General features: G+C 39.5%; 3 protein-coding genes across 4 annotated transcripts in view; 2 read left to right on the top strand and 1 right to left on the bottom strand.

Moving 5' to 3' along the window:
* il22ra2 (interleukin 22 receptor, alpha 2) lies at window positions 1-2,904 on the top strand. Its single transcript, XM_055170985.2, has 6 exons — window positions 1-135; window positions 305-443; window positions 558-736; window positions 817-986; window positions 1,229-1,398; window positions 1,721-2,904. Exons 1-5 carry the CDS (start codon window positions 78-80, stop codon window positions 1,376-1,378), a joined length of 696 nt encoding a protein of 231 aa, XP_055026960.2. The 5' UTR covers window positions 1-77; the 3' UTR covers window positions 1,379-1,398; window positions 1,721-2,904.
* Window positions 2,841-22,670, bottom strand: map3k21 (mitogen-activated protein kinase kinase kinase 21). Of its 2 annotated transcripts, XM_055170983.2 has the most exons (11): window positions 20,928-22,670; window positions 14,960-15,140; window positions 13,923-14,071; window positions 11,898-12,073; window positions 10,312-10,552; window positions 10,117-10,239; window positions 9,549-9,653; window positions 8,326-8,476; window positions 8,097-8,191; window positions 6,042-6,731; window positions 2,841-5,947 (listed from the first exon to the last, which is right to left on the bottom strand). In XM_055170983.2, the coding sequence occupies exons 1-11, from the start codon at window positions 21,703-21,705 to the stop codon at window positions 5,562-5,564; spliced, it is 3,075 nt and encodes a 1,024-aa protein (XP_055026958.2). In that variant the 5' UTR covers window positions 21,706-22,670; the 3' UTR covers window positions 2,841-5,561. The 2 variants fall into 2 exon arrangements, with proteins under 2 accessions (XP_055026958.2, XP_055026959.2); XM_055170984.2 differs by lacking the exon at window positions 9,549-9,653 and having other exon boundaries at window positions 20,928-22,668.
* The window catches only part of pcnx2 (pecanex 2), a 26,626-nt gene continuing 26,401 nt past the window's right edge, over window positions 22,613-22,837 (top strand). The window contains exon 1 of the mRNA XM_055170982.2: window positions 22,613-22,741. Coding sequence (XP_055026957.2) covers window positions 22,730-22,741 — 12 coding nt within the window. The 5' untranslated portion in view covers window positions 22,613-22,729. The remainder of the gene's footprint in view (window positions 22,742-22,837) is intronic.

The raw sequence follows: 22,837 nt of genomic DNA on the forward strand, positions 1-22,837 counted from the left end.
TTATATGGTGAGAAGGGGAAGTTACTTTGGCTTTTAAGGTCTCGGATGTTCTACTCCGATGCCTGTCATCCGCTAACATGTCTACTGTAACCGCACCTGTGATTGCATGGATAACCCTTCTCTGTTGGGCAGACTGTAAGTTTTTTCTTTAGCTTATACATTTCAATTCAACAGTAATATAAACCATTTTTAAGTCAAATATTTATAAACAGTTATTTACAGAGTTCACATTTAGAAAGCTGTATGTATGCAAAATCAATCTTGCATTTGTAAATGAACCATCTGTGTGCACATTGTTTTTAAGGTAGCCCCATATTGCACCAGCTGGATGACCTGGCACCTACTGAAGTGGAATTTCATTCTCTGGACTTCAAAAATGTCTTATACTGGAAACAGCCACATGAGGCTGCACAAAACCTGAAATACTTTGTTCAGCATAAAGTGTAAGCTTGCATCCTAGCATATCTTCTACAGTCATATGTTTATCTAATAAACATGGCATGTTGAACCGTTGCAATATTGTTAACCCGTATAGCGCTGTGCTCTCTTCACTTAAGATATGGAGATAAGGTGTGGACAAATGCTGAACATTGCCAAGGCATCAAGTTGCTTCATTGTGACCTGAGTCAGGAAACATCAGATCCTAGAGAATGGTACTACGCAAGAGTCCAATCTCTGTCTGCAGAGGGTCACTCATCATGGGTCATCAGCTCCAGGTTTCATCCTCACTGGGATAGTAAGTAACATGCTGTGCCTTAATCCGTTGGGAACCTTTCTGTAAAACCCAGCTAAAATAATTTCTTGTGATTTACATAGCCAGTTTTAGCCCACCGAAGATACAGCCCAGTGTGACAGGACAGACCATTAAGGTTCGGATCAGACCTCCGAGGACACCGCTGCAAGGACCAAAGGGCACTAAACTACGAGTGACCAAACTGCAGAAACTGCTATTTAGGATATACCTAATGCACAACGGTGTAGAAGAGGTAAGAAGACCTCTCTTAAACTCCAATGCAAAAATATCTATACAATTTCAATTTATGTATATCTTAAAATATTTTACTACATTGTAAAGAGTTCATTGCTCTTCTTTAACCTGCAGTTTTTCCAGAGAGCATAAACCCTCAAATTACTATAATTATCTCTAGACACATGCTAATCCCTTCACAAACTGCTCATATTTAGTACGCTACACCCCAGTGTAACCAACATCACCTTTACAACATAGGAAGTCCTTGAAACAGACAGTTGCTCCAAAGAGCTTGTGATGCCGAGGCTACGTCCAAAAACAACCTACTGCCTACAGGCTATGACCGTCAGCCCTCACACAGGCCGCAGAAGTGCACGGAGCTCCAGCACCTGCATCAGCACACATTGAGGGTTCGCGGTCTCCCGCAGGTAAGCATTACGCAACACTTGAGATAGCTGATGGTGTCCATGACCAGTTTAAGCCTTTTCCAAGTCGCCCTCCAGGCATTGATAGTTTGTAGACAATACAATGATAAAAAGAGATATGCTAGTTGTCATCTGAGATATAGATTGCACCCTTGAGACAACTTTGTATCACGTTTCAACCTCCTTAGGCTAAAATGAGAGGGATTGTGTATGTGTACCTTCCTATAGGAGAATCAGTTATCCTATTTTGTGTGTTAAATGAAGCCTTTTTTCCTTTCAAATAAGCAACTTTAATAATTCTGTTGCTCTTTTTTTATGCCTGTAGGGTGTCGCTGCTTCTGGACCTTTGTTAAACTTGAAATATTTACACACGCACACTACATTGTGGAATGTCTGCAGATTCTTACAAAGGTCGCAAGATCAAGGCTTGGTCTTTACTAATTTATTTTAATGCTTAGGTGTGTATTTTTGCCACTTTAGTGTCACAAAAGGGAACTGCAACAATGTTTTGTCTTCCATTTTTGTGGGGATACTCAAAGAACACAGGAATGTGAAAGGAAGCAGTCAGTGTTTCACTTATGGGCAAACTCAGTTATTTATTGCTTAAACTCTTGCTTGTACTATGAGAAGGTATTTTTAATAAAAATAACATATTTCGGGGTGGTTTCCCGGACAGGGATTAGCTTAAACCAGGACTAGGCCTTAGTTTAATTAGGAAATATAACTAGTTTTAATAATTATGCCTTACTAAAATATTACTTGTGTGCATTTTGAGGCAAAACAAAAGTGCGATGTATTTTAAGATATGTCAGTGCAAGTTGTTTTCAGTTTGGACAGCTCTTACATTTTATTTAGTCTAGGACTAGTCTAATCCAAATCTGGGAAACCGACCCTTTAGGTTTAAGGCTAATGACTGAAAACTAATTTATTTTAATAAACAGATTTAAGGCTGATAATTAAACATGCACTGTGGGGGGATTCCGTGGAAATTGCAGTGTTGCTGGCAGCTGGTTGCCAGTAACTTACTGTGGATTTAAATTTGTGTTGATTGCCTGCAACAGTTTGTTCAAAGTTAAATGAAAATTAAACATTAGCAAGTCTTTATCTTTATAGAATAAAAATAAAATAACAACCTCAAGCAAAGCATTCTGGGAAACAAAACCTGAAGGAAAAAACAGAAAACGGTTGATGAAGACTTGTTCATGTTTGATGTTCATTTAACTTTGAACAAACTGTTGCCAGTAAGTAACATAGAATTTGGTTTGCAGTGGGTTGCTGGCATCCAGCTGCCAGTGATGCTGTGGTTTCTACGGAATCTTTTTACAGTGTGAGACAGAAAGGATTTATTACAGGTCATCTTTCACAAAGAATTTGGGGGTGGGGTATGCCAGGACTTTTGTTAAACCCATATACATATAACACATGACAGAAAACCAATGCTTAAATGTTGTATAAAGGATTTATTGGTCATCTGTATACAGTAAAATAAAAGAATTCGATATGATACGACTGCGGGCTCAGCCCTTTTCTCTTTGAGCCCTCCTGGAGCAACTAACCAGTTTGGTGAACCATCATCAGTCCACTTCAGCACAGCTTTCAACATTAAATTGGTCACATGCGTAATACATTGTTTGAAAACAGAGAAACAGTAAATTAATTGCAATGCATGTGTATTATGTAACAATGTTTCAAATCCATCTACTGAACCATGTTCCCAAGATAGGCAACTTTGGTGAAAACATTCATGTTTTCTTAAGACACTTTTATGTTCTTAAAAAATGAAACTGCTTTGAGGGTTGGATTGCTGCAGGTCTTCTATTAGAGGCATATTATTATTTAATCTTAAAAGTAATAATCATTGCAAGACATAAAAAAGAGGCACCACAATGTCTCTTGAGTTCATATGAATCCTAATTATTTATCTAAACCATGAAAACATTAATCTAGTCCTGTGAAAAAGCCAGTTGCAATATCATAAGATAATAACAAGAACATAAACATTACATGGTTCAAAATAAAAAAATCCAGTGCCACACATGACATTTTGTTCTTCCTTTAAATATTACCACACAATGGGTTTTTAACCAATGATACTGGTGGTCAGTGTAAAAACCTCTGACATTTTCTGAACAAGCAACATGTTTCTTATGAATCACATAATTCTAGTTCCTATAACTAGAAATACAATTTCAATACTGTGTGTGGGAGGTCATCTCGCATCTATTCAAGAGTTCATTGAGTTGCATTGAATAACATTTACAGTCTACACATGTTGAAAAGGTACAAAACAATTTAGCAGTCAGGTAGCATGCTTAAAAAACAGATACTGTTCTACTTGACTGCACACTAGACAATAAAATAATCATTTAGTCTGGGATTGGGAATATTATAAATATAACGATTGACATTTAAAAGATGATTTGGGTTTTACGGCAGCATAAGATGGAACGAAAACCAAATGATGAGTAAACACATAGATCATGTTTTATTAACCTACTGCAGTGCAGATTCAAAAATCAAATGTTACTTAAGTGGTAACCACATTTGCCAAAACACATGATCACATGTGAAATGTGGTTTGGGAATGTTTTATGTGAATTCCATGTAAATTCCTAAGTAAAAACCCATGAGAAAATGCATGTGCTTTTTGTGTAAGAGTGGTATAATCTTAATTTATAGTGGAATGTAGTATTTGACACAAAGTTAAAAGTACTTTTAAAGAATTAAATGATGACAATATTAACAGACACATTAATGGTGCTGTGCATTCTCATTAGAGATTGACAATGACCACAGTTAAAGAGACATTCCACCTTTTTTTTGAAAATATGATAACTCTCCAGCTCCCCTAAACATTTGATTTTTACCATTTTGGAATCCATTCAGCTGATCTCCGACAGAAAATGAAAAGTTGAGACTTTCTAGGCAAACATGGCTAGGAACTACACTCTCATTCCGGCGCAACAATCAAGGACCCCGCCGATGCAACATGGCTGCAGCAGGCGCAGCGATACTACGCAGCACCCGAAAACAGTCCCCTGCCATTGAAAGTAACTAAGGGGACTATTTTCGGCTGCTGCGTAATATCACTACGCCTGCTGCAGCCATGTTACATCAGCAAAGTCACTGATTATTACGCCAGTTTGAGAGCATAGTTCCCAGTCATATCTGCCTAGAAAATCCCAGTCTCTAATTTTCTGTCGGTCTTAGTACACGATGCAACTACAGAAGAGTCAAGTTTTAAATAGGAAAAATATCGAAACTCTTTGGTTCTTTTTTAGCACAATGCTAATGGTCTAATCGAAATCAATGGATTGTGCTAAGCTATGCCAAAAGTGCTAGCGCCAGACCCGGAGACCAGCCGAATGGACTCCAAAACGGCAAGAATCAAATGTTTAACTCTAGGTGAGCTGGAAAATCAGCATATTTTCAAAAAAAGTGGAATGTCCCTTTAAGACAGTGTCTCACGAATACAAAATACATAACATGAGTTATATGTAACCTATAAAATTGATCTGAATTCAAAGGTCATATAGGGAATGCCTGGAATGCAAGGTCATGAAGATAAAAATATTTTATCCTAGTAGATAATAATGCAAGTCACTGAATTGGCTACCTTTCAAAGACCATACCAACCAACCAAATAAAAAATATAATTTTATGCTAATGTCTGCTTGTTTCAGGAATCAGTTTGTTCATTCACATTAGCTACAGTATGTCACTGTACTGAAGAACTAACAGTTCTTTACTCCAACATCTAATATTATTTATAAAAACACTGTGGGCCCTGTTTATGTCTTTCACATGACATTACACGACACAGAAACAGATGACAAAAATGCCTGAATACTTTAGTTTCTAAAAGAAGAGATACTGTTCATCGGTGTAAAATGTTTACAAATAGTAAGTTATTGCTTAAAAGCTACAAACCAGCACTTCTACTGTAAATCCAGTGGAATGTTGATCATTTACTTCATATATGTCACTTCATCTTAAATTACATATCAAAGTAAACAGAATATAAATAAACACACTACAGATTAACTCCAGCAGCAATGGCTCAAATATCGATCAAAGGCCATGATGTTAATCTTCAGGAAGAGAAATAAACATCTAAAATGACAAATTCAAGTTAAAAATGCGTCCAGATGAAAAGGCAGCTTATTTCAGGAGAAAAACTCTTTCTCTAGCTCAAAGACAGAAGGCCGACCTGGGGCGCTCTGTATTCGACAGAGGGGAACTGTGCAGTCTCGTTTTTGACCCTCAGTGTCCACATCCAGCAATGAGCAGTCCATTTTGATGTCCGAAGAGAAGGAAATGTCCAAGTTTTGGGCACTTTTGCCCCCAGAGCAGTGCCCCAGAGAATAGGTCTTGTTGCGACTCTTAAGAAGTCCCCAGGAATGAGACTTGCCTCTTAGGGAAAGTGGTCTGGGTCTGGATACTGGTTCACTGGTGGTTTGCTTCTCTTGAGAAGGTTCAGGTTTCTTTTTTAAGGAGGAAGCGGTGGTATAAGAATCAACTGGATTGGTCTGGGAGTTACTGTTGCCGTTAGCTAAAGCAGAAAGAGAAAGAGTATTTATAGACTGATCAAATCACATTTGGAAAATCTTTTACTGTGGCACATCCCTAAATAAAGCAACACTTACTTGTCTGACACACCGCAGGGCTGGACTTCTTTCTCCTAAGCCGAGAGTTGGATCCAGTTAAATTATCTTGTAAGGGGGTTGCGTCACTTGTTGCTGGGGTCGCCACGCTCGTATTCTGAATCTGCAGACTGCTGGGTGGAGACTCTTTCACCGGGCTGTACTCAAAATCTGAATGCAGGAGGCACTTGGTGGAGTTGCACTCAGAAATTGATGACATGGCGAGCAGGTTGACAGGCCCTGCAGCAGGGACCTCATCCTTCCGTGACCGGCCCCCAGGTGGGCTGGTGCTGCGACGGAAGCGAGTAGCACGTTGAAAAAGTCCCTCTCGTTTCTTCTTCTCCTCACGTGGCTCTGGTTCCTCGTTGGCTGCGGCCTTACAGACCTCCCGCAGGTCAAAGCCAAGCGCGACGGATGCCAGGATGGAGGCGCAGCCGTAAAGGACAGAGTCTGTGCGCCGGCGTGTGGTAGCGCGTTTAAGGCTGTTGGTGGGTGTGTGCTGGGGCGTGGTGCTGGTGGAACTTGTGGATGTTGTTGGGTCGTCCTGGCTCTCACCTCCTCCAGCCGGTCCCTGGCTGTCCCCCTGTTCATCTTTCCACAGAGGTAGATCGATATACACCTGGTTGGGGAACTTGAATTGCTTTGGTTTGTTGTCAGATCCATCAGCCGGACATGATTCATCTTTACTGGTTGCTGAAAAAAATAAGATTCAATTTGTAGTGTCGACTCCCAGTGCAAAACTCACTGCCATGATGCTGAGATGATGCTGAGATGATGCAACACGTCACTTACATACAAATCAGTGTAGAAACAACTGCATGCTTTTACAAAATGCTGTTTGTTGTTAAACACCACCGTTGCCACATTGAAGGATTTTGTGAGAACAAGTTTCGGGATCATGTTTGTTTCACAAACAGTGCTGGGCAAATATTAAGCAATAAGGGTGTGTTCAAATCCCTTAAAGGGACACTCCACTTTTTTGAAATTAGGGTCATTTTCCAGCTTCTCTAGAGTAAAATTAGATTTTTACCATGTTGGAATTTATTCAGCTGATCTCCGGGACTGGCGCTAACACTTTTAGCATAGCTTAGCACAATCCAATGAATCTGATTAGACCATTAGCATCGCGCTAAAAAATAACCAAAGAGTTTCTTTATGTTTCGTATTTAAAACTTGACTCTTCTGTAGTTACATCGTGTACTAAGACCGAATCTAAGTTGCGATTTTCTAGGCAGATATGTCTATACTCTCATTCTGGCGTAATAATCAAGGACTTTGCTGCCGTAACATGGCTGCAGGAGGCGCAATGATATTACACAGCCGGAAATACTCCCCTTAGTAACTTTCAATAGCAGGGGACTATTTTTGGGTGCTGCGTAATATCATTGTATCAAATATTTGTAATATAAAATATTTAACTCTAGGGGAGCTGGTAAATGAGAACATTTTTAAAAAAGTGGAGTGTCCTTTTCACGGTCTGCTAACCTAGGTGTTTTCAGGAATATAAAAATAGTCTCTGGTATCCCCAGAATATTTCTGTAAAGTTTCAGGTTAAAATACACCACAGATCTTTCATTATACGATGTTGAACATGGCCATTTGTGGCTGTTTTTGTGTGTGTCTCATTAAATGCAAAGAAAGCTTCTGTTCCCCTCCCCATATGCAAAGTAGGAGGTAGAGCAATTACACATGTGCTTTGGACTACATCAAAACGTGTCTCTGGCAGAAGGTTGAACTACACGCTCATAAGGCAGAGTTTGTGAGCGGTTATGGTTGGGGTGTAATCAATGTGACATCACATTGATAGGGGATGCCCAACAGCCTGTTTTGTGTGACTGTTGCAGTTTAAAGGAAATTACACAAAGAATAGATAGATTTGTATCATAACAGGATGTTTCCGCACACACACTGGCAACTCATTTTCTGTGCATTTTTTTAGGCTGGGAGGGTTTAACACTTTTAAATGCATTTTAAACAACCTGTTCTTTATTAAAAGATTACAAGATATAAAAAAAGAATCAAAAACAGTAAATGAAAGCTCAACCATCTTTTACGTACCCTGCTCGGCAAATAAGGCAGCCAATGGAACAGATTTCTGGCCCTTCATGAGACTCGTGGACCAGGGACTGCTTCCATCAGAGAGAGGTCGAACTCTGCAGACAATATGACAGTTATCCTTCAATTTTATACATTTCCTAAAACTACATCAAAGTATATGCATTTGTTAAATTACATGTGTTTTTATTAAAGACGTTATTGCACACATTCTTTAGAAATATTTTCCAACCTTTCGGCACAATTTCCTCTTTCCTTCGTCTGTACGGAGCTTGGTCCCCATGTGCGTCCCTTCTTCTTAATCCCTTTTTTAACATCTTCAAAATCCTCAGGTTTGTAATTGGTGCTCCGGCCCCATGTTCTATTGCTCTCATCCAGGGTCACTAAAGATATAAACAAAACACAAAACATGAAACAAAAACCTTCTCCAGCATTGACAAAAGCTTTACTTTTTTAAAGCAGGCTCCACCACCCAGAACATACAGAAGGAATTATCATTGGTGAAAACGTGTGAGAAAATTATAATAATTTTTTAAAACTGTTAATATTAGAGAGAACATTGGATTAGAGGTCTTCACGGGTCCACTTAGATGCGAAAACCTGAGGTCCGAGCCAAGCGGGTTTAGGGTTTAAAAGTTTCATGTGTGCCCCTGACACGGGTCATGTATTTTAAAATAAATGGGTTTTTGCCGAACATACCCAAGAAGACCCGAACTATCCTTTTCCAACCCTTCATCTGTTTGCCAAGAGTGCTTGCGACATCATGTGGCATCGTGTGTGCCAGACATGTCAATCAATTTTGAATGCACATTTTAGTGGTTACCTTGGTGTTGTCGTCAGATGACCAATGAAAAAAAATGGAGCAGCGGACCAAATTGGTTGCGAGGCCACCCGGGTTTCTTTCTGTCTGATTGGTGGATGCGAGGCTGCAGACTGCACACACGTTGGTGCAGTTTACATTTGAGTACAGTCGGGTTAAAAACAAAATTGACACTGGGTCAGGTCGGACTCGGGCCTTATTTTCTCGGGTTGAGTCTTTCTTTAAAAAAAGAAAAATGTGCGTGTTGGGGTAAAAATTTATTTCGGGTCGGCTTCAGTTCTTTGGACCCGAGAAGACCTCTTCGCTGGATTGACCTTAAATGAGCTTTACATTAACGAAGACGTTTTGTCTGTTATACTTTACATAAGGAAGTTACCTTCAATGGCAAGTTATTGATGCAACCAATCAGATTTAGTTGATTATATAAAGCAGCAAGAGCTCAAAGTCCACCAAAATGTTACTGATCCCAAAAGGCAGTCAATGCAAAATTATTATTAACTATTATTAGAACCATACAAGCATCAAGCAGCGTGTTATAACTGTGCAAAACCAACTCCCAAAGACTTTACAGATGCTTAAAAGCCGCAGCCATGAGGAACCACACAGTGTGTCCCATAGGACATTGGCATCCTTGCCTTTCTTCCTAAAACCGCTAGGAGGTTTACACTCGCTTGTGATATCCACATCCTGGTGATACACAAACATACTCTCCCTTCGGCTAGTGTCACATGGGTGGCTCACTGAGGGGAAAAAATATGTTATAAACTTGTGACACACACAGGATTTAGCAACCATTGGCAAACCCTTTTTTGGCTGAATCACACAGAGCTTGGAAAACTGATGGTAAATGGATTGATCAGCGTGACTTTCATTTCCATGGTTTATTATCACTGTATTGAGCAAAGATTTAGAATAGATAATATGGGCCAGTATTGCTTTTTGATAAACTTATCTCACTATTGTAATTAACTTTCTCTTTTCTTTAGTCACTTGACATTTCGAAACAAAAATTGCATTCTGGGTAATCCCTATATGTGAATGTCTAAAAAAAAAAGAGGATTAAAACTGCCTTTTAAATAAAATAAAAAGCTTAAATGCCTACTTAAATCGTACATGTCTGTAACCCATAGCCTCAAAACGTTTGATTAAATGTACGATAATCCAATCTAAACACAGATGCTGCGTGAGAATATGGGAACTTACACTGGATGGCTCGGAGACGTGGAATCAATGTAGGGCTGCTGGGAGGGCTGGAGTTGGTGCTGTTGAGGCTTCTTCTCTTGTCCATGGTGGGAGAGGCCTGAACTGTGATCTTATGTTGAAAATCTGTTGAACACAAATCACATCAGTTGAAAGTCCCATAATCATAACCATAAGTAAAGCTTTTAGCTAACTAACCTGACGGTAAGCTGATGCGATTTCCGTCTTTGAGTTTAAGGCGACTGCGCTTGAACTTGCCCTTTCGTTTCTTAACGTTGGGCTTGTCCTTGTTGAGTTGGAAAATGAGAATGTTGAGTTCCCGTTCAAGAACGTTGATCTCTCGCTCGGCCAGCTGCTGTTCCCTCCTCTTCAACAGCTCCTCTTGAGACTTCTGCTGAAGGGCCGCTCGTGTCAGCTCTTCCTCACGAGAACGGAGCTCCTGGTTGGGAGAGGAACATTAGGGATCAGGCACATATTTTTTCTTAAGGTTTTTATTAATGAAATATGTATTAAAACGTGGCCATGTAATCACTTATATAGACAAACCACAATTGAGTTGTCGTGCAACTAGTGAATTAAAATCTACTTGAGCAATAAGACATCAATGGTATAAATTGCAGTCTCACTTCCTTCGGCCTTGAAGGACAGAGCTCAGATTCTTCTCTGACTTAAATGGCTGACTTGAGAACGTGGTTTTGTTCTTGGTTTTACCCTTAAGCACCACAAACACCACACAAATGCAAGAACTGCATGTGGGTCAACACATAATAGCAGCACTGTTTATAAGCGGAAACAGGTGACTGAAGGCAGAATAACACGGTTTTAACTTTGCGAACCCACGTGTATAAAACTCTTGGATAGAATCGTTAAGCATTTATAGAAATATTTTTCTGCCCTTGTGGAGTAAAGCCATTGGGTCTAATCTCTTTTGAATAGGTTCGATAAGAGGCTTTGGGGCACTTTGCCAAGAAACACATTCGGGCAGATGATTTGGATTAGAACGACAATTAACGAAAGAAGAAATTGCTTATTCATAAATGAATCAATGTTATGCATTAAAGATGATAAAGACTGTACCTTAAGCCGTGGAAAAATTCATTGATCAAAGATCTTGCAATGCACACAACGCATCAAGATGTAGCTGACTTGCAGGAAAAGAAATTTCTGATCAAGCAATGACAAATCCTTTCAACGTGAGCAAACTGGAAGAGGCTTATCATATTAACTTAATTGAACACTTAAGGGCACTTCATTGCTAATAGCTTACTTAGATCTGTACAACCAAATACAGCTGCCCAGTTCAAATCTGAGCCATATCTGATAACAGTGAGCATGAGCACCACAAACAATGCAAGGCTTTCATATCAATATGGCATATTTAAAAAAAAATCAGGTACAATCCACAGATAAGTATTTTGGTAAAAGGTAAGTATACATGCAAAATATGTAACACTTTGCCAGTCATGTTTGGATATTTTAATGCAAAAATGCCTTTTCTGTTAATAGATAAGATCTTTACACCTCAGTCACTGGATTTTCAATTCAATACAGTTACATATCAACCTACAAAATCAAACCTATACTATACACTTAAAACTGTGTGTCAGCTGACCTTGCTGTGGTCTTTCTACTAAGCTACCAAGATACCAAAAACAATCACTGGTTCATAACAAAAACTGACTTTGTTTGGTACACAAATTAAAATTTGGGGATAAAAGCATGACATTTGAAGCAAAACTAAAAATGTTGGAATACCAAAATCCATCAGAAAAGTGGCCACTAACCTTTTCTTTAGTGCGTAACTCATCAAACATTTCCTGGATTTCCACTCTCCAGTCCTCCTGCATTGAGTGGAAGGAGTCCTGTGGCATTGTGGCCATCACTGCCTCCTCTATGGCAATCAGCTGCTCCAAGATGGCAGAAAAGGATGGACGGATATGAGGATCCTGCTCCCAGCATTCTGTTGACACACATTGAAACACAAATTTCAAACTACTATAGGAAACAATTAGAGCAGTTACAATAATCATGCCAGCCTGTTTGAAAAAATAGCTATTAATTGGTCTGTTATTTGTGATATAGACTTTTTCATCGGGCGCACGTGCGGTGACGCGATAAGCGTCTGGTCCGAGCTTTACCTTCGGTTTCTGTTTGTTTCATGGTCTGACTAGTTGCTGAAACTGAACTCTTAAATACCTTGTCGAAAATAACATATGTTTTGGGTTCCTATGTAATAACGTGTTGTTTATTTTGCTTGTTATATAAATAAACTACTTTAAAAGGACTTGGTTGTTATTTATTCTTTGCAGAGTTTACCGGAAGTTACGTGATGACCACGAAAGCTGCGTTTTTTTGTTGTTACTGCTGAAACCGTCTATACACACACATATACACATATATACATTTATTATTAGGGTTATTAGGAACACCATACTAATACTGTGTTTGATGATTCAAGCTTTGTGACATGGTGCATTATCCTGCTGAAAGTAGCCATCAGAGGATGGGTACGTGGTGGTCATAAAGGGATGGACATGGTCAGAAATAATGCTCAGGTAGGCCGTGGCATTTAAACGATGCCCAATTGGCACTAAGGGACCTAAAGTGTGCCAAGAAGTGTGCACAGTTGTAAAAAAGGCATGATGGATCCATGTTCTCATTCTGTTTACGCCAAATTCTGACTCTACCATCTGAATGAAATCGAGACTCATCAGACCAAGCAACATTTTTCCAGTTTTCCACTGTCCAATTTTGGTGAGCTGGTGATGAGTGGTACACGCTGGGGTCTTCTGCTGTTGTAGCCCATCCGCCTCAAGGTTGTGCGTGTTGTGGCTTCACAAATGCTTTGCTGCATACCTCGGTTGTAACGAGTGGTTATTTCAGTCAAAGTTGCTCTTCTATCAGCTTGAATCAGTTGGCCCATTCTCCTCTGACCTCTAGCATCAACAAGACATTTTTACCCACAGGACTGCCGCATACTGGATGTTTTTCCCTTTTCACAACATTCTTTGTGAACCCAAGAAATGGTTGTGCGTGAAAATCCCAGTAAATGAGCAGATTGTGAAATACTCTGACCGGCCTGTCTGGCACCAACAACCACGCCACGCTCAAAATTGCTTAAATCACCTTTCTTTCCCATTCTGACATTCAGTTTGGAGTTCAGGAGATTGTCTTGACCAGGACCACACCCCTAAATGCATTGAAGCAACTGCCATGTTATTGGTTGATTAGATAACTGCAATAATAAAAAATGTAACAGGTGTTCCTAATAATCCTTTAGGTGAGTATATATATATATATGCTTGTGCGTCTGTGTGCATGCTTCGGATCTGTCAGGCAAAATTGTTTTCAATTCATGTTGCTCTTAATTACTCTTTTAACATCAATCAGGTCCCAAACTTTATCTCTCCTAATAATTATTTTATCATCAAGCAAGCCCTGCACTATTTTCTTATTGCTGCATGTTTTAAAACCGAAACCAAAATGTCAGACGCGCATGTAGGTGGACACGCATCTTTGTATAGGATAAGCGTTTAAGATGGTACACCCCCAGAAAACGTACAAATAAAGATCAATTAGATGTTTAACGAATCGCTAGATGAGGGCTTAATGTACTTATTTTTATGAAAACCTCAATTTCGACCAAAATTTATACTTTCTTTTGGCTGTAGCTCAAAATTACGCATTCCGACAAACTTTGCCAGCATGGGTCACAAATCTTTTTAGAAAGGTGGAAAGCAACTGTCAGTGCTTAAACAGCAAAAGATTTCTCAGAACAATGTACAGTGGGATAAAACATATAAACCTACCTTCCATGAGCTTGGCAAAAGGCTCGGGACAAGTAGATGGAATGGGAAGGGTTAATTTGTTGACAGCCACACCATAGGCAACCGCCAAGCCATCAATTCCTCGGTAAGGAACCTCTCCAGTCAATAATTCCCAAAGCAGGACACCATAACTGGATAAAGAACAAAACAGATTAGAGAATTGACAGATTAAATTTCCTAATACTGCACCATAGGGAGTTAATCATCATGGTACAGTGGCGATGACACGTTGTACAAGCACTCTTTATCTCTTCATATCTCTCCTGCTGTACACTCCACCTGACTCTTTTCTACATTTTGACTGCATTGGTTTGTTGTCGTCGCACTAATTGCATCATTGAGTTCTATGCTTCTATTGGTTCTTGATCTGCCGGTTGTTATAGGAGATGTCACACAGCAGGATAGTGTCTCAAAATTTCTGACACCGCCAGAATTTTGTCGGAGGATGATTTTGACCGCGAACATGTCAAACTAGCGTTCAAAGACGGCAGAGTTTAGCCTAGTATTCCAGTAATCTTTTAGGATTTCAAAATGTGTCTCAGACAGCTAAATCCTGGGTGAAATCCCACAGTGTGCACAGGGCTTAAGTCATTTTCACTTCTGTCTCCTCCTGACTTAAAGAGACTAAGACACAATGCATTGTATTGTTTAAAAAAGGAAACTGTCAAGATCATGATGAATTTAAACAGAAAAATAGCTTAAGCTGAAAAATATCTTGTTTGTGAAAGCTAAATATGAGGGTTAATCTTTCTTTCAATCAAGCAAAAAAATGTATAATCCACATTGCACTTCACTGGCCATTTGTTTTACTACTAAACTTGTCACAATGCACAAGTTGAGAAATTGGGTATCTCATGACGCAACATAATTACACAGCTTACATTTTAAAATAAACTTGGATTACCTCTAATGCCTATAAATACTGCCTACAAAGATCACTAGGTTTTAAAACATAGTGTTTTACTTCAAATGCTTGGTGTGCAAACCTTGTAATTAACTTAAAAAAAATAACAGCTTACCTCCAGACATCACTCCCTTTGGAAAACAGGGAGGATTTGATGACCTCAGGAGCCATCCAGGAGTAAGTGCCAGCTGCACTCATCTTGGTTGTTTTGTGCCACTCCCGAGCCAGGCCAAAGTCAGTAATCTTCAGGGTTTTTCGACCAATGTCGTCATTTTCGATTTTTTCAAGTAATAAAACTAAAGAGAACAGAAACAGAAGAAAAATTCAATATTTTATTACTTCTATAGTAGCGTAAAATTACATGCATGCAATTTGACTTTAAAAAAAACCTAAATCTAAGGTTACAATGCAATAAATAAAACAAAAAAACTAGGGGATGACCAGTCTGTTTTGTTCAGCTACAGTATTTTAAAGTATGATGGGAATGTTCTCTATGTTTGAGCCTTTAAGCATTTTGAATAACAATACAAGAATGCAAAAGGCCTATCACATTTCCACTCTTTAAGGACACAGATCTACATCAAGAACTTAAGAGTGATATACAAGTCGCTCTGGTTAACAATATAGTTTCATACCAAATGACAAATAACAGTAGAATATAGGGCAGCTTGCTTTGAAGTTAGAAACATCCTGAGGTCGGCAGTAGTATTATTTCTCACTAGTTTTGTCCTTGACAAATATCCATCTCTAGACCCTTATCAATTTAAGTACGTCATAAAAGGTACAGGCCCTCAGCTGACAGAAGATAACTACTGTACATTCCCATTTAATCTCCTTTAACCTTATAAACCGAAGGGACAACCAAGGAGTTTTATTTGAAAAAAAGAAACAATGTTCCCATGCTTGGAGTGTACAATAATTATCTAGTTTAAACTGGAGAGGACTGACCTTGACTACACTCCCAGTTTATGTACCAGTTACATTGTATGACATTAAGTGCAACTTTTTCAAAGGTTCAGCAGTCGAAGGGCACATTCTAAATATTGTGGCTCTTTGTTTTGTTTTTTTGTTCTTTCATAAAATCATGAATTAAGTGGTGGTTTCGTGGACAGGGATTATCTTAAGCCACGACTAGGCCTTAGTTTTAATAAAAAAAATAACTAGTTTTAACAAACATGCCTTACTAAAAACATTACTTGTGTGCATTTTGAGGCAAAACAAAGGGCACTGTAGTATTTTAAGATATGTCTGTGCAAGTTGTTTTCAGTATGGAGAGCTCTTACATTTATTTTATTTTATCTACCGTATTTTCCGGACTACAAGCCGCACTGGAGTATAAGCCGCATCATTCAAAAATGTGTCATTAAGACGAAATAACATATATAACACACAGTGGACTATACGTCGCATTTATTCAGAAAATTATTTCACAAAATCCAAGCCGAAGAACAGACATGTAATCTGGAAAGGCAAGTTATTCAATTAAACAATAGCAGACAGAACAGCACGCTGAATAGATGTCTGTACGTCAAAGTAATATTATCAGTTATTTAAACGATAAACCATACCATACAGAACTTATCTGGAAGGTTGAATAGGCTAAATTAACGGAACAAGCCAACTAGCGTGAAGTTCGCAGAATCGTCATTCCGCATCACTGAATCCATTGAATTACATAAATACAGGAGCAGCATATAGCAAACTCTTGTGGCTATAGACGGTAATTATGAGGCTGTATACACTTGGCATTAACATGCGTTTTCATCGATTGGATCACAAGTGGACGAGAGGTACACATTACGTTTACACCTGGTACTTAAATCCGTCTCTTTTGTCCACTTTTGACCGCTTCTGTCCTGAATTCTGTGAGGGGGCATTCTGTCGAGACGGTGGGCGAGTCTCTCCGCTGTCATTTAAATGCGAGCGGGAGTAATTATGAGTTTATATGGATGCAAACTAATATTATGTCAGAGTCCACTGCAAGTAAACATGCTACACAGTGTTTTCTACATGTATATGTAAGAGCTTTCTCTGAATTTTCAGCACAACTGATGAAATATGATCGCGCAACTTTCACACGCTTGCAAAATGAAACTGCGGAGATCAGCTGAGATCACCATGTGTTTGCGGCAGAAGTCAGAAAAGACGTAAAACATTGTGTTCAGTACTTCAGATTTGATAAATAGACGGAGAGAAGGAGGTCGCGTGTGGCTGTTCGAACACATTCAACAACATGTGCGTTTACACTACAAAAGCAATCCGATCGAAAGGGTTTTGACTACCTTTGAATGTGATTTAAAGTGGTCGAAAGTGGACGTGTTCAAAACGTTTTGAACACCGTTTACACGTGGCATTAACGTCATCCACTTGTGATCCGATCGACGAAAACGCATGTTCATGCCAAGTGTAAACAGCCTCTATGTCTCTTGCCTCATAAATGTCAAAGTTAATTCATACTGACTTACAAGGCGCACCTGACAATAAGACACAGCACCAGCCAAGTTATGAAAAAAATGCGGCTTATAGTCCGAAAACTGCGGTAATCCCTATCCGGGAAACCACCCGTAAGAGTTTTAGGTCACACCTAAGCAACAGACTAGCCTGCAGATTCCAATAGAAAAATATTTTTACCTTCAATACTTTCATTTTATGTAATAACTGGGATTCCATTTCGAACAGGTTTCACCTGTTTGATGCTTTAAAAGTTAAAACTAGTTGTTGGTGTCTATATAATTTTAGGTTTGCTTTCTAAGAAACAACTACAGTAGACTGTTAACATACATAGAGTTTAAACATAAACTTTAACAGTATACCCTGTAAAACATTTGTTTTGCTTACGAATGTTACAAATGTTAAAAGTTGAACACCACACTTTATGCTATACATTTATCACAAATGTGCATATTGCAATGGTTTACATAATGATTTTAATACTTCAAAAAAAGAAATGTGAAACATTGCTGCTTATATCATTTTATATTTTAAATAATTCATAGTAAATTCACAGCCTTAAAGCATTATCGTATTGCATTTATCGTGTTATTTAGCAAGTTATCACGCATCACATTTGTCTTCAGTATGTGCAGCCCTTTTACAGATTTCTTATGAAACCACAAATCCAAGTTTGGCATAAACTTAAGCAACAAACACTGCCTAAATATTTTAAACACAACTTCTGGGACAAAGCTGATTTAGTGGAACCTTATTGTGCACCCAGAATGTTGTTGTTTTTTGCTACTTTGATAGTTATGTGATGCTGCAATATCTTGCCCGCTTTACCACCACTTTTTTTTTACTCGCCTTTATTTTGGTTCCAATTTTTATGGATGAAGCAGAAAGTCATCTTTAGATTGAGACAATAACTGGTGCCTAGTGCTTTTCTTTTATCACTCCAACAAGGTTTTTGTAGACACACACACAGTTGCTCGAGAGTGTGTTTGTGTATTCTTGAGAGCACACATGCTTGAGATTCCTTAACGTTTCATTTCATGTGCCCGAAATTGCAAAATGAAATTGAGTTTTGAAGTGTGGAGCGGGGCCAAGTTTCACCAAGACTGCTGGCTACAGTTCTGCAATATTCTATACCCCCGATGAGGGGAAGCTCCCTGTCTTGGACAGAAAATAGCAGCCATTGAGGAGATTAAAAATAATGAAAATAAGCCTTTCAGCCTAAGAGTCGGGCCATTCTCGGGCTGGCAGTCACCTAGCAACCGGTGCTTGACCATTCCATTGTGCAAACTTACGTTAAGCTTTTGCCCCCTCGTTAGTGACATTCCTTTGAGTGAGGTATTAAAAGATTAGGGCACAAAAACATCATTTCACTTACTATTTGCTATATCTTGAAGATAACCATTGATCAGAAAGGAAAGAGTGGGCACAAAGCAAAGTTTGATTTCATGTGTCAAGGAAAACCTTTTTTTTTTTTTTTTTTTTAAGTATTTGACTTTCTTGTTTATGCCTCCCATAAAATGTACTCTCCACCTTTAACCTGCTAAACAATGAGCTACAACTTAAATGGGCACAGAGTCCCCCTCATGAACACAGCAGAAACGATCTGGCTCATGATGGGTGGTGTCCCGAGTGCAGCCCTGAGCAAACACACGTCAGTTCTTCAATTAAGGTCAGCAAGCTTCCAGTGTTGTTTGTCACAATCATGTGGAGAAATGAACAAACCGAGTTGCATGCACGGGGGCTGGGTGCCACATCAAGACTATTGTTGATAGAGGAATGCTGTCTTTTTTCTTTTGCAAACTTTATTTAACCAGGAGAAATCATATTGAGACTTCTGGAAAAACTCTGCTAATTTAATGAATGGTGGGATGCTAAAAACAATGACACAGTGGTAATAAAGATGAGAATCTGCTTGTAACAATAAGTTGCATGTACTTTTATATGCTGATCTATTTATGTGATTTCTAAAAGTAAAGTATTAAAAATAAACTTTTTTAACACAATTCCTAAAAGACTTCTTTTGAGTTCTGAATTAACCAATCGCATACCAGAGTCAGCCAGGTTAAAAAGGCTAGGGCTTTTCCCAACTCCATCTATGACTTAGAAATACGATACATCATCATAGTCATGCAGGAACCCCTAGAGCCTTGTGTTAAACAATATTACGGTTTATTTGAAAGAAACTGCACGTTTATGTGGCATGTGGTGGGTCGGTTAAAAAAAAGTACAATTTCTAATGTTCTGTCATAACTTTATTGTATATCATCACTTTTGGTAGCACTGACAGACTCATAAGATGACTTAAAGTGCAATGCCTATATACATTTGTACTAGCTTAGTGATACATAGGAAGATGTTGGTGTATCCATATCATAGACAGACCACTAATGTATATTAATAATTGGATTGAAAAATGCTTGGTGGAGACAGTCATACAATATTACTAACTGTTAACCATAATATTTGGAACTTCAAACCAAGTTTGAAACCAGTTTAAACCTGATTTTCTGACCCAAGTTAGTAGTTAGTAGGTTTCTCAAGAAGGATGTCAGCTGTTCAAACTAACTTCTTAACTCCACAACCTGTTAAGGGCCAAACTCGTTCAGAATCCCAAAGGCAATCATCCCTACAGTTCCCTTGAGAAGCTGGATTAGGGCCAGTGATTTTTACTTATTGTCCATATAAATCCTCACTAAGAAACTCAACTAAAGCACAACTTAAACTGTCTGTTGAAGTGCAGGAGCTGTTTTTAAACTTGCCTACTCTTTTGTCGGGAACAATTAGGGTAAGGAGAAAAATCCAACCCTGAATCTCTTGATAATACAGCCAATAGACATATAGAGGTAGTTCCACTATTTTTGGCATTTCTGACACATTATGCACACATAAATGTAAGAATAAGTGTACAACAGCAGTTTATTTTGTTGGTTAGGTAAATCTAACCCTTACTACTGTGGGTTGATTATTTACACTCAAAGTGTATACTTGTAGGTATTGTAAATTTAAAGTCTCACAGCCTAGGTTGTATTCTGGGATCGAGATGCTGCGGCTGCCAGTAGGACCTGGAGGGATTCAGTGTCTTTAACATCAACTACAAAGGCTCCATTCAGTCTCTGAGCATCCATCAATTTTATAGCTTTTCTTCTTAGGTTATATTTCACTAGCTAGTGGCTTCCATTGTGAATCATATTGCATTTAGCTAGAAGATAAAACTAAACTCAAGTTTCATCATTTTTCTCCATGAAACACATTTAGAGGGAGACAAAAACGCTTAAATTATACAAAATATATCTTCGGTAAGTTATACGATATCACTCAAAGTAACAAATGCAAAGTTTTCCAAATATCACCCTGTAAACTAACACATGTTTTCATGGTGTTGCCAAACACATGCTTATAAGGGAAAGGTTGATGTTCTGCAGTATGTACTGATGATAAGGTTTGTAAACGAGGGTGGGGATTAATGATTAACGTAGGCTACTAATTGCGAAAGGAAATACCTGTGACCAACCACACTCTTAAAAATAAAGTTTATTTTAAGGGTTCTTTGCAGCAATGCCATATGAGAACCCTTTATTTGTTACTCAAAGAACCTTTTAGTAAAATGTTAAGAATGTGTGCTACTCTCTTACTGTTGCTGGACTTCAGGTCGCGATGAATGATGGGAACTACAGCCTCTTCATGGAGATAGTGCATGCCTCTGGCGATCTGGACGGCCCAGTTCACAAGGATGTGAGGTGGGATCTTTCTGCCCGTCAAGGCACGGTTCAGAGTCCCTCCTCGGGCATATTCCATAACTAAGCACAGGTTCGGCTCCTCCAAACACACCCCCTCTAGTTGAATAATATTAGGATGTTGAAGCATTGAGAAAAGTTTGGCTTCTTGCTTAACACTGTCCGCAGTAGCTTTGATGTCTTCGTCGGGGTCCTGCCGAGCTGCCTTCACTGCGACCTCCTGGTTTTTCCAATTCCCCCTGTAAACTTTCCCAAACCCACCAACGCCGATTATTTCTTCTATAATAAGTTCAGAGAACGGTATCCGAACAGGGGCAGACGGGTCGGTCTCCGGAGCCCCTACCGCGGCGCCCGCGGGAAGCCTGTAGATGGCTGGTTGATATGTAACATAATTAGATGGGAAGATGCCCACGCGATGGTTAATTTTTCCCGTCCACCACCCTTCGTCTCCCGAGATGGCAGCGTCTTTAGACAGGACCTCCACCACGTCTCCTCGCCGCAGGCTGAGCTCGTCCTCCCCGCTGGCCTCATAGTCAAACACCGCGGTCCAGAGCGAGCGGGGACACAGGGGAGCAGAATGAGCCCAAGCCCTCGAGTTTGTGGACTCCGTCCAGACATGGTCGTCGAGGCTCAGGCGCCCCTCACCGTTTGGGAAAACGGCCTGGGGAACATCCATGTCTCGGTGCCTGCAGGGGCACCATAGGGTGCACTGATGTCAAATCAGAGTAAAACCTGACGCGTCTAAACAAAACCGTTTCAACTGGACTGAGCGGAGGTCCTCACAAATCCCACTTTATATCAAATGAACGCTTCATTAATGGAGAGTGGCTCAGGTTAAGTCTGGCTTAACAGAGGTTAAGAGACTCATTGCTTTGTTTCCACATAAGCCAGCTAAACTATTTCGGAGCACGAAGTGTCTGTGAAACTCGGACATCAGCATTAGCCGCGGCGTTTTATAAACCAGCGAAGTTTATTTCTGACAGTATAAACTACATTATCAGTCTATCTAATAAATTAAACGCAACAGGAAATGCAAGTGTGTCTTAATTTAAAGACAATTAAACTCTACTTAAAGAAATAAACTATCCAACAACATACCAGCTCGTAAGTTTTCAAAGCCGTGGGGCTACAGGTGCAAAGTACCTGCTCATCCCATGCGAATGAATCAAGCTAAACGTTCACACGATTATTTCAACACCTGAGGTACTTCTTTAAAGTTAAATTATTAACTTCTCTGCCTGTACAAAAATAGCCAGCCACCCTAGCTACTAAACACACACGTTGTATGAGTTAAACACGACAGGCTAAGTGCCGTGCTAACGCGTTAGCTCGTCCGACTCCTCTCCGAAGTTCACAAAATATCAGCGGCTCCCGAAAGTCTGCCGTCGCCAAGGACACGTCGCTCGGGCAAAGAATGTGGCGCTTCCCGGTCACACGCGCGCGAGTCAGTCAACCGCGAGATTTCCAAAAGTTTTCGAAAAACGGCACTTTCCTCGCGCGTGAATCTAATGACATTTTCAGAGCAACTTAACTTCGCTCGGGAAGTCTATGGGTGCACCGCCATCGCTTCTCCGCTCCTCCAACTCATCAGAGCATAGAGGAGAGAAGGAAAAGTGCACATTTGGATTGGCTACCGGAGTTCACGTGACAAATATGCGTGAGTGCAGAACAGAAGTGGGAACTCGTCGGTCTGATATGGCATGCCACTTGATGTAAATAATAATTTTTATTATCTTGGTAAAACACGTTGCTTTAGTCCACAGTTTAGTTTGTGAAATGATTAGAATAAGTTGTTATAATAAAAAAGA

The sequence above is a fragment of the Misgurnus anguillicaudatus genome, chromosome 11 (genome assembly GCF_027580225.2).
Source record: "Misgurnus anguillicaudatus chromosome 11, ASM2758022v2, whole genome shotgun sequence".
NCBI classification, from domain to species: Eukaryota; Metazoa; Chordata; class Actinopteri; order Cypriniformes; family Cobitidae; genus Misgurnus; species Misgurnus anguillicaudatus.